We start from the raw sequence: 16,245 nt of genomic DNA, 5'->3' as shown, positions 1-16,245 counted from the left end.
ATGTTTGTGTACTGGTTTAAGTATCCTTTGTTATGTAGAAGAGAAGAGCAAGAACAATAGGGCAGGGAGCCGATTAAATAAAACTGGCTTTGCCGTTCTGAAATAAATATCTCTACCTCCATTGGTTAAGATATATTTTTCCATAGTAAATATATAAGGTAAGCATTTGTTTTCATATCGATATTTAAAAAAAATTATAATCTGTAAACACCATTATATAGATTAGTGTGAGAAATTGCAATTTACAGATGAGAATTGAGCTCAGATTGGTACAATACAATTACATAGTTAATTTGGTTGAAAAAAGACATACAGTCTATCAAGTTAACCCATTCCACAAACTAATTTTATTTGTTGCAGAAGAAGGCAAACAATTCCTTCACTGACACAGCAATGTCATCTCAAAGGGAACATAATCTATGACTCCATGGCAGTCGTACTCACCCATGATCAACATTACCTTATCTACTTTTACTTGTGATGGCGCGGTATGGATTTCATATTTAGCAAACACATCCAAAAATATTTGAATATATTGATCAAATTGGGCAACACTACTTCAGATTGCACTCTATTTCACAATTTAACCTCCCTAATGGTAAAGAAACTTTCCCATGTTAAAGGGCAATAGTTTATATCTTGAGGTTTGAGGAAATGAAGCATGCTTTGCAGCAACAGGAACAGTAACTTTTTCCACCAGAAGATGACCTTCTGGTGGAAGATGACCTTTCTTCTCTGGGCATTGATTGGAATTCTGCACTCTATAGCATTTTGGATATTAGAAAGAACCCAGGAGTTTTTAACTGAACTGATGTCCCCAAAGTTTCCCAACCAGCATCCTACCTTAACAGGGGGAAACTGCATACATTTATTAAAACATACTTAGATAAAAGTCATAATGCTATGGTGTCCTTCCACACAAAGACAGCTTTTATACCTCCTTGTGAATGGGATTTCAACATTACATTTACTATCAATGAATGCCAAAAAGCACTGAGGGTGATTTACTAACCACCGGGTGATAGAGAAGAAAGTGTTATTATATAAATATTATATGGTAACTAGATTATATATACATTTTCTGTCTAAACCTATGCTGTAGAGCAGGGGCGTCCAAGTTTTTTCTGCAGTGGGCCACTTCATCAGAATTGTATCTGTGCAAGGGCCGCACTCATTTTTCACTGTGAGAAAATATGGCCTTTAATAAAATATGCAGATTAAAATAAAGTAAATGACACAAAACCTTTACTTTTCCTCTCACTGATTTCTGGGCCTAGAAAGTTTTGTGACTACAAATTCAGGATTCTGGATAAGTAAAAATAAAATAGTTCTATTTATTTTAGCGATGCACTAAAATGAAAATCTGGACCAAAACCAAAATGTCTCATAGTCTTTCTGGTTTCAGATGTTTACCCTTCAGGAAATTACCTTGCAGATTTATACTACTGCAATGACCTAATGTAACAAAAAGTGGAAATATTACAGGTTTCAACTTTCTCCCAACACACCGGATTCATAGAAAAAAATTAAAAAGTTTAGCTTCTAATTATGTGCCAAAGCTAATAAAAATATGGAATTAATTGGGCCTTTATGTTAAAACAGCCTTGTGTACAGGAGAGCAGTGGGATTGGGCATCAACTCTGGGCACTTGCACTGTTACTTATGCAGCACGATAATTGTAAAACTTTTTCAGTGGTCATCCTAAGGTCATTGCTGCCTGGTGTTCATGCGTAACTAACACATACATGTCGCCCCATGTCCCCTGTAACCCTGTACTGCTGCCCTCCAACCTGTGGCCAATCATATAATTAGTTATCCATAAATACCTTGGTGCTCCAGACCAAACCAAATCTTGCTTGTTTGATTTGGTTTGGTTATCTTGCTTGTTTGATTGCACTGTGTTTTTGCTTCCATTGTGTATGAACCTGGCTAACCCGATACTAATTTTGTCTGCTATTCTCACTGGTGCCTCTCCAGGCAATCTGGTGGATGCTACTGGTGCTTCCTGTCTTCTGCCAGATCCAGTCTCAGTCTCCTGTCAGATACTATCTCTAGTCTCCTGTCACCACAGTCTGCCATGTTCTCCTGGCCTTGTCTGTAGATGACAACAAAGAAGAAGACTAAGGCTGCAGCTGGCCCACACAGGGCCCTGAATGAGAACCTGTCCTAACACTTTAATATTGCTAGTTGACGCTATTGCTTGTTTTATGTGGTTTTGTTTTAGCTATTGTGTATTGTGTAAACTTTTAGGCTGTAACAATGGGCTAATATTATCAATATATCTATTTTTTATGCACTTGTACACTTTTGTCACACAAACCTTATACGAGGGTAATAATTTCCTATAGTTGTGACATATCCACACACACAGTATGCTAACATGCACTCTCCAACACCATACCATACACCAACGCATATATACACTCAAAGAGCATATGTACGCTTAATATGTGCTGACATGCACTTATGCTATAAACACCCACCCTCTAACACCACACTAAAATCGACATACGTTAACACACAATTTCTAACATCCTATATAAATACCCACACACTCTCTAAAATGATATAATTAACACACACACACTTAGCAACTCATACAGAGGAGTAATTTTATCAACCTTAGTGGGTGCCCAAGTATGCTCCCTCTCCTTTTCATCCCTTGCTCAATGGGATGAGGGGACCTTATGGAAGGCACAGACCCCAAGCCTTGGCTCTCCTTCATCTCCATCCTGTTCCCAGTATGATAGTCGGCTAAAACTGATTTCTACTGGTTGTGCCCTGTTATTCAATTTTAAATCAATAACTAATGATATTATAGTATAGAGGAATGTATAATGTATGAATTAGAGGTCCACAGCTCCAGTCCTTGGGTACTTCAACCGAGCCAGGAAATTTGTGTGTAATCCAGGAACACAAGTAGTGTGGCTCTCTGAGACTGCTGTTGTTCAAGCTGGTATAAAATAGAGTGCATAGAGTAAAAGTGAATACGCCCAAATGAGTTATACTGAATAAAACAAAAAAAGAAAAAGAAAAACAATGTCAGTGCAAATCATTAGATTATATACAAATATGAAATAGTATACCACAGACATCCTTCAGGATATTTTTTTTAAAAATAAATCACAAACTTTTACAGCAAAGTAAAATTTTGCCTCTATTTATATATCTCTACTTCCAATATTTTTCTAACATTGAGATACAATCAATTTTTTAACTGAATTTATCAATTTGTATCTATTTTTGCTAATGAACTCTATAGAAAGATTGCTATTCAATTATATGTATTTATCTACGCATAAATAAATACTGCTGTGCCATGATGCGCCATAGCAGACACCAAAATATTAAAAAAGAAAGCACTAAACTGCAGCTCTGTTGTATTACAGAAACTACTATACTTATGCAATTTACCAGCATACGTGGGACTCCACCTTTAAGGAATGTAATCCATTTACCCAATGTTGATGTCAGCAAATACATTGCATGGAATCTCATCACAAGTGTGACATTTCAAAGGACAGTCTCCTCCCAGTTTTCAAATGAGTGATAAGTTCTGTACTTAGGTGTTAAATTGACTCTCAGTGTTTGACAGAACAACTCAGAGCAAGCGGTGCCATATAGAAGATGGATCAAGGTAAATACAAATACTTTATTTCTAAAATTTTTGTTTTTCTATTACATCTTTAAATGTAGTTATGCTTTTATGAAATATAGGCATGGTGTGACACTATAAACAAATATCAATAATGTAAATGAAAAGTTTCAAGTTATCAATCCATAAAAATCTGAAACAAAAGTACAATGACCTGTAACATGTACAGTAAACAAATACTATCTTCTCTAGTTTTTCCAGCAGCTCTTTTTCTAAACAAAATCATAAAAGCTATATGTTCTTTCCAGTTCTATAACAGATGCATTATATTTTTAATATGCTGTTTAACCAGTACAAACTCTCAATTGTCAGACTTTGGTGACTTCACAGTGTGTTCTTTACAATAGTTAAAATTTTTTACTGTAATTAGTACAAAAAAACCCCAAAAATGTCATGGTCAGCCATGAGCAGTGTAGAGATTGCTCTGTATTTCTAGAAAAAATATCTAATAATCATCTCAGTGCTTCCTGTTAATTATTATTTGCAACTGTTTATTATATCACCATTACAGTTAATAGTTCTTTTAAATTATTTCTCATATATTCTAATGAATGTATGCATACCTAAAAGCACAGACTTTACACTGATTATTGACCAATGTTAGGGTCAACGTTTCCTAGATCATCTCGTCAGTCCAGTGCAAAAGTGAAAATAAGAAATTAACCCTAGAATCACACTGTAACAGTAAGAACGATATAGTAGTTATGTATAACATCTTTGCATTTCCAAGCTGTTTCGAGACTGTGCTACATTGTGAGATTTCCAATGAGCAATATTTGTCTTGTAGGATATATAAATAGTACTGTATGATCATAAAACGACCCCCCAAAATTTGAATATTAATTTAAAAAAAAGAAAAGGCCCGAATATAAGACTACCCTATAACAAAAAGTTTTATTAGTAAATATTAATTCACATTTAAACTATGTTTTCATATTTAATAAAAACTATGAGAAAAAGTAGAGCATTTGTGTGGTCAGGCACTGATGTTGGACAAGAAGACCTGGCTCGAAATCCCAAAGTTGTTCGATGGGGGTTGAGGTTAAAGCTCTGTGCAGGACGGTCAAGTTCTTCCACGTCAAACTCATCTAACCATGTCTTTATGGACCTTTCTTTGTGCACTGGGGCACAGTCATTATAGAATAGAATAGGGCCTTCCCCAAATGGTTCCCGCAAGTTGGATGCATAGCATTGTCCAAAATGTGTTGGTATGTAGAAACATTAAGATTTTATTTCACTTGGGCTAGCACAAACCCTGATTTCAATAATTAAGAGGTGTGTCCCAATACCCTTGAACATAGAGTGGTGCACAAAGCAAGGTCGATAAATTCCCACAAAAACACTCCAAATGCTTGCGGAAAGCATTCCCAGAAAAAAGGAATTTAGCTGCAAGGAAGGCGGCCAACTTCATATTAGTATATATTTACTTAGAATGCAATGTTTTCAAAGACCCTGTTGGTGTTATGGTCAGGCGCAGTGTTCCCTCTAAGCTGTGCGTTTTCCCCAAAAAATAAAAAAATTATAATTTTTTTTAAACTTTATGCGGCGCGGATATTGTGCGCACAAAATTTTTGCTCTCTGAAAATTTTTGCACAAGAGAAATTTTCTGCGCACGCCAACTAAGAAAAATTAGATGGAACATTGGTCAGGTGTCCCAATATTTTTATCCATCCAGTGTATATATTATATTGTAGACATCATCCAGCACTGAATATTAAAGTATATAACAACAAAGTGTTCTAGGGCATAAAGTATTATGAAAATGTGCTCAATGGCTAGGCATGAAGCAGTAACAGGCCCTAGATTGTTTGCATAATCAGTATGCCCAAACGTTTGCAAGATGAACAAGTCTTGTAAAGGATAAAAATATACATATAATTACATAGATAACATGGTCGATATATAACTACTCCAAAGCTACTGCCTGAATTGGGTTAAACACAAAAAACAATATACAAAATAAGACTGTTTAGTGATTCCATGAAATAATATTTCTTAATATATGCTTATGTCATTAGATTTTCTGGAGCATGCTGACCTTCAGATCAGACACAACAACAAGGAGCATCGGACAGATGAGATCGATACAAACCGCTTAATAGTGAGAAGAGGTCAAGCATTCAAAATCCGACTAGAATTCAGGAATGGTCATGTTGATAAGTATGCTGGGAATCTTCATTTTGTAGTAGAGCCAGGTAAATAATTTTGCAGATGCAATTGAAAAAATCTGGAATGTAAAAGTGATATATGGATTAAACACCCTGTCCTTGAGTTTTAAATTTTCACCTTAAGGATCAACTGATTTTTTGGCACATGGTAGGTTGCATACCTCAGGCATGCAGGAAAGTGTCAAAATAAATATTTATAATAATAATAATAATAATAATAATAATAATAATAATAATAATAATAATAATCCATTTTCATCTTAACATAAGCTTATGAGTTATGCAGAAATAATTTAAAAAATGCAAATAATATATTATAGCAAATTAAATATACTTGCAAAAATGAAGCATACAGCCCAAAGTCAAATCAAAACCAAGGCAAAAAAAATAAAAAAAACTGCTCTTTTGTCACTTAGGATTTTTATGGCCTTCTTGTGTTTTCTTTTGTGTTGTTCTTGCCTTTATTTTGATTTGATTTTGAACTGTAAGCTTCATTTTTTGCCCGTATATTTCTTTTGCTATAACATGTTCTTTGATTTTTTTAATTAAAAAAAGACTTTTTGCATACTTTTATAAGTTTCCGCACCTCCGTTTGCATTATCAGGGTCCAAAGAACCCATGCGGTTAGGGGCTGCCAAACTATCACTGCCTCAAAAAAGGTCCACAGAATATCGGAGAGTCTTGGTCTCTACTGTGGTCAGAGGGGTCACTACACAAGATGTTGTCCTAACATGGTGGACAGCTGCCTGTACTGCTATGCTACTGGCAGTAATCGTTTTACTAGTTCTCGTCTCTATAGAATGAAACAATATCTCTGTCTCTACATTTGCCATGCTTGACTCAGCATTTAACGTCTCAGCTATTGATGGTCATACCATTACTCAAAAAACCTCTTCGCACCATTTTGTCACACAGATGCCCCATTGTATTTGGTCTCCCGTGGTTGCAGATTACCTCTTATATCAGCTTATCTTAATCATTGCTGTATCGTCTTTCAGCAGTTATGTCGAAATCATTTATATGCCAAACTGGAAAACTATCAGTTTACGGTCTCTCGGGTTCCTTTCTTCAGTTATATCGTATCTGTATCTGGGTTTAAAATGGACCCTCACAAGCTGTCAGCCATCTTGGAATAGCCTTAACCTCAGGCTCTCAAACCCCTCTAACAGTTCTAAGGATTTGCTAGTTACTATCGAAAACTCATTAAGAGCTTTTCAGAGATTGTGGCCCCATTCACTGCCATGACTAAGAAGAGGGTGGATTGCAAACTTTAGTATGAGAAAGCGTTTCTGACTTCCCATCTACTCAAACGATGCTTTCCCACAGCACTGGTTTTAACCCATCCAGATGTTTCCAAGCCATTTTGGGTTGAGGTGGATGCCTCTGAGATTTGATTTTATTATATCATATTGTCCAGGATCTATGAATATAAAAACTGATGCGTTATCTAGACAATTTCTCACAGATTTCAATGAGAAAACCACTCCAAAACCCATCACCCCCCCTTCTTAAATCATTGCTACCCATCACTACCCATTTGTCATCACCGTTATTGAATCGAATCCTGAAGTTCCAGTTCCTGAAACAGAGGAGCACCCAAGTGCTTGACTTACAGGATATTGTTTCCAGGCACTTTTGGTGGCTGTAACTACAGTGTGATTATAGTGATTTTATGTTGTCGGGGTAATTTTATGTCGTGGGGACCTGTTGCCGGCAGACAGGCTTGAAGAGCCAGAGCGGGGTGCACCCGTGACATGTGGCTGGAGGCGGGGCTTGCTGGGCATGAAATTTAAAAATTCAGAATTTCTCAGCCCAGGCACCCTGTTGTTGTCCTGTTATTTGGTGTATTATAGTTAGAATTCGGTTTGCTGTTATTGACCCATGGCTTGCCTGATCCCTCTTCTGCTTATTGATTCTGATCTTGCATTGCCCTACCTTTTGTACTGTACCTGGCTTGTCTGACTACTTGCGCTGTGTACCAACCTCTGGCTTATATGACTTCCCGTTTCGCATACTGTACCTGGCTGTGTTTGACCATACATTCTGCATTAACCCCTGGCACTCTGTATCACCCATCTGTGAGTCCACCCTGCAGATTACCTGCACCGTTTTCTAGATCTGTCTGTGCATTGCCTAGAACACTTAAAACCAAACGTTTCATCTGCCTACATCTATTTTAAATGAAAATACCGTATTGGCTCGGATATAGGCCACCCCCGTATATAGGCCGCACCCTAAAAGTTTGGTGCTTTTATAAAGTTTTTTTCCTTAAAAAAGCACCAAAAAACATGCTGCTACTCTGTCTCCCCCTGAGATATGCTGCCACTCCCCCCCCCGAGATATGCTGCCACTGTCCCCCCCGAGATATGCTGCCACTGTCCTCCTCCTTCCCCCCCAAGATATGCTGCCACTGTCCTCCCCCCCCCGAGATATGCTGCCACTGTCGCCCCCCCCGAGATATGCTGCCACTCTGCCCCCCCCCCCCCGACTTACCAGAGCAGACTCCCGGGTGTCTTGCGGGGCCAGCGGGGGACATCTACGCAATACGCGTATACAACTTCCGGTGCCGGCACTCAGCGGATCGTGCGGATGGTCACCGGCTGCGGCGATGAGCGTAAACAACCTCCGCAGCCGGTGACCGTCCGCACGATGCGCTTAGACAACCTCCCGTGCCGGCACCCCCCCGTGGAAAGTGCTGGCAGGGGAGGCTGTCTGAGCGTATTGGAGAGTAGGATACAGGTCCCCTGCACCGCTGCGGGGGATCTGTATCCTAACCCCACTGCCTGCCCGGCACCCGGGACTGCATGTCCCTGGCGTCGGGCGCTAGACCCCGAATATAGGCCGCACCCCCACTTTAAAGACTTAACGTGGGGGGGGAAAGTGCGGCCTATATTCGAGCCAATACGGTATAAAATAACATTTGTTACTTTCTAAAATTTATAAATTGTTAAGCATTTTGTTTAAATGTAGAATATCTGTAATAATCCTTGCATGCTCATACTGATAAAGCAACTTGTGTATTCATTAAAGGGTTCCTTGCAAGTAAATGTGAGAGCATGCATTTTTAAATGTTGCAGATAATGCAGGTTGATTGAAAGCTTGGATGTCCTCACCTTCAACTATAAAAAAAAATGGGGTTGGTTATAAACATATGCACTACATAAACTACACTATTCTGTATTGCATTGCACTGCTGGCTCATATTTAATTTCATCCGGGAATGAAATGATTCATTTTTCATTGTTAAAGTGTATTTAGACTACTCCAATAGTACATTGATTGAGTTTGTACCTGCATACATATTTCTAGACCAGCTTTTTGGTTGCCCCATTGTGCCATCTTTTTAGCTGCCCTTTATTTGTTGATGCTAGAGGAGCTCCCTGTCGGCGAGCAATAGAGTCGCCCGTACAGACGTTTAACTCCTGACGCTGAAACATGGCCTGGGGAGACCATTGGTTTCCCTGCTCCAGGTTTAAAGGTCTGTAAGAGTGACTCTATTGGTTGCCGGCAGGGGCCTTCACTAGCATCAACCAATGAAGGGCAGCTTCGTGTATGTTTACCCGCTGCCATATTTGTTTATTCGGTTTGAACAAGGAAAACGCAACATTCGTGTTCGTTTTCATGTTCTCCTGAATACGAACGCACAAGTCTAGTTTTTATGGGTTTTTTAATGGGATGTCGGAAAGGCTTGTATAGGTAAAATGGTCTGGTGTCCACATACTTTGGGTCATGTAGTATATTTTTTAATATCATCTTTGCAAATATTTTTATATACTGCTATATAAGTAAAAAAAAACCCCATAATAACTCATAATCCTATAGCCTAATGGTTTCATGACTTAGTGGGCCAGTCAAGGAAAATTATCTGATCTCAGCAGGATAGGGTGGCTTTAAACAGGAAACGTGAAAGGTATGCAGCTAGTTTATTATACTTCCTTTAACTCATCCTTGTGTGACAAATGAGATCATTTAAATTTAAGGTTATGAAGCTGTCATGTCAGTGCTTCATGAACCTATTAGTTTTTCTCTAATATCAATGTCTTATCTGTTTTTACTATTAAAGCTGTAAGATCTACTTTGCTGCAAAGTAGTAAATATGGAGCAGTCAGAATAGTAATTGTGTCACTTTGCACCAGAATTGATCTTCCTAATAACCCTAATGTGCAAACTAAAATAACTTTATTAGCAACCATTAAAAAAGTGTATCTTTCTTCATTTCTGGTTAGTTATATGTTGTGAGACGTTACTGTTTTGTTTTTATAATTAGGAAATCCCCATCTACAACAGTATGCAAAGAAAGTATCATTCACCTTGTCAAGTGAAGACACTAGAAATAATTGGAGTGCATCAATTGTGAAAAAGAATAGCAAGTCTATGGAAATATCAATACTTTCTCCTCCAAATGCCATCACTGGACTTCATGTTCTGAAGGTGCAAACATCTGAGAAGCTAAATTCTGGTCTTTTCCTTGGAAAATGTATCATACTTTTTAACCCTTGGTGTACAGGTAAGGCGTTTAAATAATAATAATAATAATAATAATAATAATAATAATAATAAATATATACATATATATATAAGCTTCTAGTGAAAAAAATCACCAGCTGGGGATTACAGAGTACAATATTAATAGGGGTCAGTACCAAGCTGTATGCTCCTTCACCTTTAGACAATGAGATAGGCAGAAAGAGCCCCAAGATCTGGAAAAAAATCTATACTGATGTGAAAATAAAGCGTTAGTTCTATCTGCTCTGAGGAAACGGGAAAAAAAAGTAAAGTTACTTCTATTCACCAAACCAAAATGTAAGTGGTTGAATTTTCCCCATAGACTTTCATCTTTTAAGTGCAAGGGGGTTAACAGTGATTTTTAATGTCCATTATTTTTTGGCGTTTTGAATAATTTTAGCAGTTTCAACCTTTTTTTTTTTGTTTGTTTTTGAGATCAGTATTAGGGATTAAATTCCCGCTTCTTAGATATGAGTTCAGTTGCCTTTTTTTTTTTGTCAAAGTCCTAGGCTCTAAACTAAAAAACAGAACAGCAAAACTAAAACAGACGAAACAGAACCAAGGTCCTTCCCTGTAGCACGTAGGAACCAAACAGAGGAACAGGGTGGTTAAAAAAAACACAACAACTGAGAATTAAAGGCACTGATATACAATGAACCAGATGCATACTTCTGCGGCAGCCTGCAAGTCAAGGAGACTGACAGAGCAATATACTACCAAAAAACGAATGCCCTTGTGTGTGTCCTGGAAAAAGATAGCTGATGTGGTCACCCTAGTACTTAAAAGTGTTTATGACATATATAGGGCTATATTGTTATTAATAATTTACTATCCCTTTGACACTGAACTAGATTATCATAATGTTTTAGATGATGCAGTCTTTCTTGAGCTAGAAGAAGAAAGAAATGAATATGTTATGAACGAGAATGGCTTTGTATATTTGGGTAATGCTGACTGGATCAGCCAGCGTTCATGGAACTTTGGACAGGTATGTGATGTATATTTGGGCAGTAATTCTCTGTGTATGTGCTTGGGGAATGGAATAACGACCAATGTTAAAATTAGTGCCAACAAAAAGCATTAACACTTACAAAATGAATACAACATTTCTGTAAAGCACTGCATCCCTCGTCTTACTTTACTAATATTTAGTGAAGTGATGCTTCCTGTGATATCAGCATTGACACAGCATTGACATGTGGCATCTGAGTGTAGTAATTTTTCAAGGCCCCCTATAACTAACATGCAAACTTGCTTTAACCCCTTAAGGACCAGGCTGTATTTTACCTTTTGTACCATTGGGACCACTGTTTTAACACTTTTGCGGTGTTTGTGTTTAGATGTAATTTTCTCTTCACTCATTTAGTGAACCCACACAAATTATATGTTTTTTTCAGGACAAGAAGGGCTTTCTTCAGATACCATTGTTTTAATCATATTATCTAATTTCCCATAAAAAAAATAATAAAATATGATGAAAAATTGAAAAAAAACCCACATTTTCTGACTTTTACCCTAAAAATCTTTTACTCATCCAAAAAGCTAATGAAAAAACCTAATAAATATATTCTACTATTTGTCCTGAGTTTAGAAATACCCAATGTTTTTATGTTTTTTTTGCTTTTTTCTGCACGTTATGGAGCATTAAGTACAAGTAGCGTTTTGCTATTTCAAAACCATTTTTTCCAAATCTGGTAATTCTTCCCCCCATGTGCCATTTTGGGTATCTTTGAAGCCGGCCAATGCAATTTACCCCATCAAATCATATATTTTTGAAAACTAGACACCCCAAGGTATTTCAAATGCTAGAATTTTAACTCTTTCCATGCACTAATTCTACCACCAGTCTTTGTCAAACTTTGTGGTAGTAATTTATTTTGTGTTTTTTAGCACTAAAATTGCTCTTCAGGTATGGATTTACAGCTCCTGGTATACATCACTTTCAAACAACACCCCAATATGTGTTCAGCAACATCTCCCGAGTACAGTCATACCCCCCATGCATGGGTTTGTCGGGTTGTTTGGGAGGTAAAACGCCACATTTAGGAAGTGCACATTTTTTTTACTTCGAACTTTTACATCTGGTCATTCTGCCCCCATGTCCTAATAGGACCATCTTTGAAGCCGGCTAATTCAATTTACCCCATCAAACCATATATTTTTTAAATCTAGACACCCCAAGGTATTTCAAATGCTAGTATTTTAACCCTTTCCATGCATGAGATTCTACCACCAGCCTTTGCCACACTTTGTATTTTTTTGGTATTTTTTTTTTTTACACAAATTGTACTTTGGGTATACATTTATAGCTCCAGGTATACGTCACTATCAAACAACACCCTAATATGTGTTCAACAACATCTCTCGAGTACAGTGATACCACCCATGCATGGGTTTGACTGCTGTTTGGGGTTAAAAGGCCACATTTGGGAAGTGCGCTTTTTTTCCCCTATTTTGGTCAGTCTGTGCCTATGCCCTATCTTTGAGCCTGGCCACTACAATTTACCTCATAAAACCATATATTTTTGAAAACTAGACACCCCAAGGTACTTAAAATGGTAGTATTTAACCCTTTCCATGCATCAGATTCTACCACCAGCCTTTGCCACTCTTTGTGGTATTATTTTTTGTTGTATTTTTTTCACACAAATTGTACTTTGGGTATAAATGTATAGCTCCAGGTATACGTCACTATCGAACAATAGCCTAATATGTGTTCAGGAACATCTCCCGAGTTCAGTCATACCCCACATGTATGGGTTTGTCTGGTGTTTGGGGTTAAAATGCCACATTTTGGAAGTGCGCTTTTTTTTCTCCCCATTTCGGTCAGTCTGTGCCTATGTCCTATCTTTGAGCCCGGCCACTCCAATTTACTCCATCAAACCATTCATTTTTTTAAATTAGACACCCCTTGGGTATTTGAAATGCTTTTATTTACATTTTTCCATGTCAGGATTTTTGGGAAGATACAGCGCTAATTTTAGCACTTGCTCATAATAATAAACTTTATTTTTTTATTTTATTTATTTTACTCTTTTTGGACTTTTTTTTTACATTTTGCTGGAACTGGATAGTTCCTCTAAAACATAATAATTTTTAAATGTTACCATGTTTTTTTTTAAGCTTTTTCTTTTTTTCCTTTTTTTTTTAATTTTAATTTTTATTTTTTTTTAAATATTTTACTAAAATAAAAAAGCTGGGCTCCATTGACTTGGTTGGTTGAATGCAGTAAGCTTGTTTAAGTCTCATGAAGTGTCAGGCACGTCATAGGTCGTTAAGTGACCGTTTTGCATGACGTGCCTGACCCGGCAATGGACGTTAAGGGGTTAACACCTACCTGCTTGTAAAATCCTGGCCCCGCAACTTGGCTGGCAGAGACCACTGGTCTCCCTGCTACAACAGTTAAAAGTCTGTACGAACGACCAATAAAGTCGCTTGTACAGACCTTTAACTGTTATAGCAGGGAGACCAGTGGTCTCTGCCAAGTTAAAAAGGCCGTGCGAGTGAGCATATTGGTCGCCTGCAGGGTCCTCCTCTGGCATCAACCAATGCACAAAAGTACAGACTTTTAAAATCCTGGCACAGCAACTTGGCCAGCATGCGACCAATAGAGTCGTTTGCGCAGCCCCTTGACCTCTGACGGCGCACCTACGGATTTCCGCTTCCATCAACACCTGCGATGCTGCGGAGATAAGGTAGGCTAGATGGGGAAGGGACCAGGGAGATTAGTAGACAAAGACGAACACGAAGATTCTTCGTGTTGTGTGTCTTCGTCTTCGTGTACGTTTTACCATCGATATCTTCGCTTCTTCGGGACGAACATAAAATTGCACTCTTCGTGTTCGTTTTCATGTGCGCCCTAAGACGAATGCACAAGTCTAGTACGCATACATACACAGTTACACACAACCCCTCTCTACTCAGTGGCATTGCAAAAAATGCATGGGTCCCCCTGCGAGGTGTATGGTCAGGCACCCACAAGAAGATTGTACTGGCCCACAGTGACATACTTACACACACATACAGTTACATATTTTCACACACACACTAACATACCAAACATTACACAATTATAACACACGTATCATACTTACTCACCTACTATCATGATTACAGACCCACAGGAACATCATTACAAACATATACTTACAAACACTCAGAGACTAACATACACATATAGAGCACATATAGAGAGTATTTACACTTATACACACAACCTACCTTTGTTGGCTCTGGAGGGGACAGGCCATTGACAGCTCTTCTGCTCCCTCAAGGTTCTCATACATTAAGTCTGAGCACTGGAAAATTGCATCATATTCTAGTGCTCAGACCTAGCTTGTTGGGCCTGAGGAAGTGGTATATCCAAGGGTGGTTTGTGGAGTTGTTGGTGGGGCCCACAGTGGCCTCCTTTACACCATTGTCTACTGAAAGGTCACATAATGCACATTACTTGACCTTGCTGGGTGCTTCCTGGAGCCAAGCAGGGGGCTAGGATCTGCATACGCCTAGCAGTCCCTAACAAGACTCCTTAACAGGCAATTTCCCTTAATGGCAAACATTGTTACTGTGCACATTGGGATGGAATATGCATGCTGCCCTTCTTGAGTACCATAAACCACCATAAACATGTTCACATATATATAGCTATTCAAGAGCATTTAAAACAGAATACCTTTTAAATAAAAACAAAAATGAACATACAAAAAACGGTCTAGAGAAAAACATAAATGACAAATATTCATAATTATCATCAGGGTATGCACAAAGAATTTGAACCAGAGTCAGTTCAGCTCACCTGCAAAGGTAAATCGACTTGGGCCCATCACAGCCTCCTTTGCGCCAAGAGTTGAAGCTCCTCAGTTGTTCCCTACTAGTTTTATATTATATAAGTTCCGTGACCCCACATGACAAGTGCGGATGCAATCACAAGTAAACTAAATACGTATTTTATTCTAAATAAATCAAACATATTTGATACTGATTCATGAACAAAAGTTAAAAGGTTTTACTAACATAGTAATGGAATATGTAGATTTCAAAAAAAGACAGAAGGTGAACATTGACATAAACTTATAGACTTTCATCATTTTCTTTAAAACCCAATAAAGTTTGATAAAGATATCATAGACATCTGCCTGCAATTATTGGATCGGAGCCATAATAATTTGCAAGATCCGCTATCAGATTACACCAGAAGAAATGATCCTGTGTATGTCAGCAGAATAATCAGTGCAATGGTAAGTTTGTAGATTTTGTTTTATTTTTATAAAATTTTTAAATACTTGTTTAACACTTTCACACTCCTAACTTCCCTTTATTTGACTAAAGTCCAATTTACTAATTCACTATTCCAACTTGAGGAAAATGAACACTTAACGTGCATATACTCCATTGCAGGAGAGTAAGGTTGATGCAAGTTGGAAAAAGCAAATAACTTGCACATTTATTAACCCATGAGTAGGTATAATGGTATAACCTAGCACACGTAGATCACCCTGCATCTACAGTCAAGCACTTGAACCAATCTTGTAAATAAATACGTTATGTCATTAACTATTAGGATATCATGGCAATTTTTGTTTTTGCTCTGTCTTGTTAAACCATTGCTTCTTACTATTAGTGTACCATTACACATGTTTTTGTTCCGGAAAAGTAAGACTTTAAGATTTTATTTCGATTATCTTAAATTGGACGTATCTAAAATCTACCAACTACCAACTATAGTTCAAGAGTGAACAGATACAGATCTTTCTTTTGATTGCAGGAATATTGAAATATTGAATGTGTTTTCTTAGTAGAGTAAGAATATACTCAGCTAACATACAAGAGCTTAAAGGAACAGAACAGTATTTGTTTTTTATGCACATTTGTGTCTATTTTATATTATTTATTTTTTTTACTATATACATGTTAGTA

At 37.6% G+C, this 16,245-nt stretch overlaps 1 protein-coding gene across 1 annotated transcript in view; it reads left to right on the top strand.

The window, feature by feature from the left end:
- Positions 1-3,627: 3,627 nt before the first annotated feature.
- LOC149298570 (protein-glutamine gamma-glutamyltransferase 5-like) overlaps positions 3,628-16,245 on the top strand; it is a 32,833-nt gene continuing 20,215 nt past the window's right edge. The window contains exons 1-5 of the mRNA XM_089487323.1: positions 3,628-3,637; positions 5,674-5,850; positions 10,091-10,330; positions 11,199-11,317; positions 15,438-15,566. Coding sequence (XP_089343449.1) covers positions 3,628-3,637; positions 5,674-5,850; positions 10,091-10,330; positions 11,199-11,317; positions 15,438-15,566 — 675 coding nt within the window. The remainder of the gene's footprint in view (positions 3,638-5,673; positions 5,851-10,090; positions 10,331-11,198; positions 11,318-15,437; positions 15,567-16,245) is intronic.

Source organism: Sceloporus occidentalis, unplaced genomic scaffold, assembly GCF_023333645.1.
Source record: "Sceloporus occidentalis isolate IW3139 unplaced genomic scaffold, rSceOcc1.0.p SCAF_32, whole genome shotgun sequence".
NCBI lineage: Eukaryota > Metazoa > Chordata > Lepidosauria > Squamata > Phrynosomatidae > Sceloporus > Sceloporus occidentalis.
Note: the sequence above shows the minus strand (reverse complement) of the source record. Positions and strands in the feature narration are given on the sequence as shown.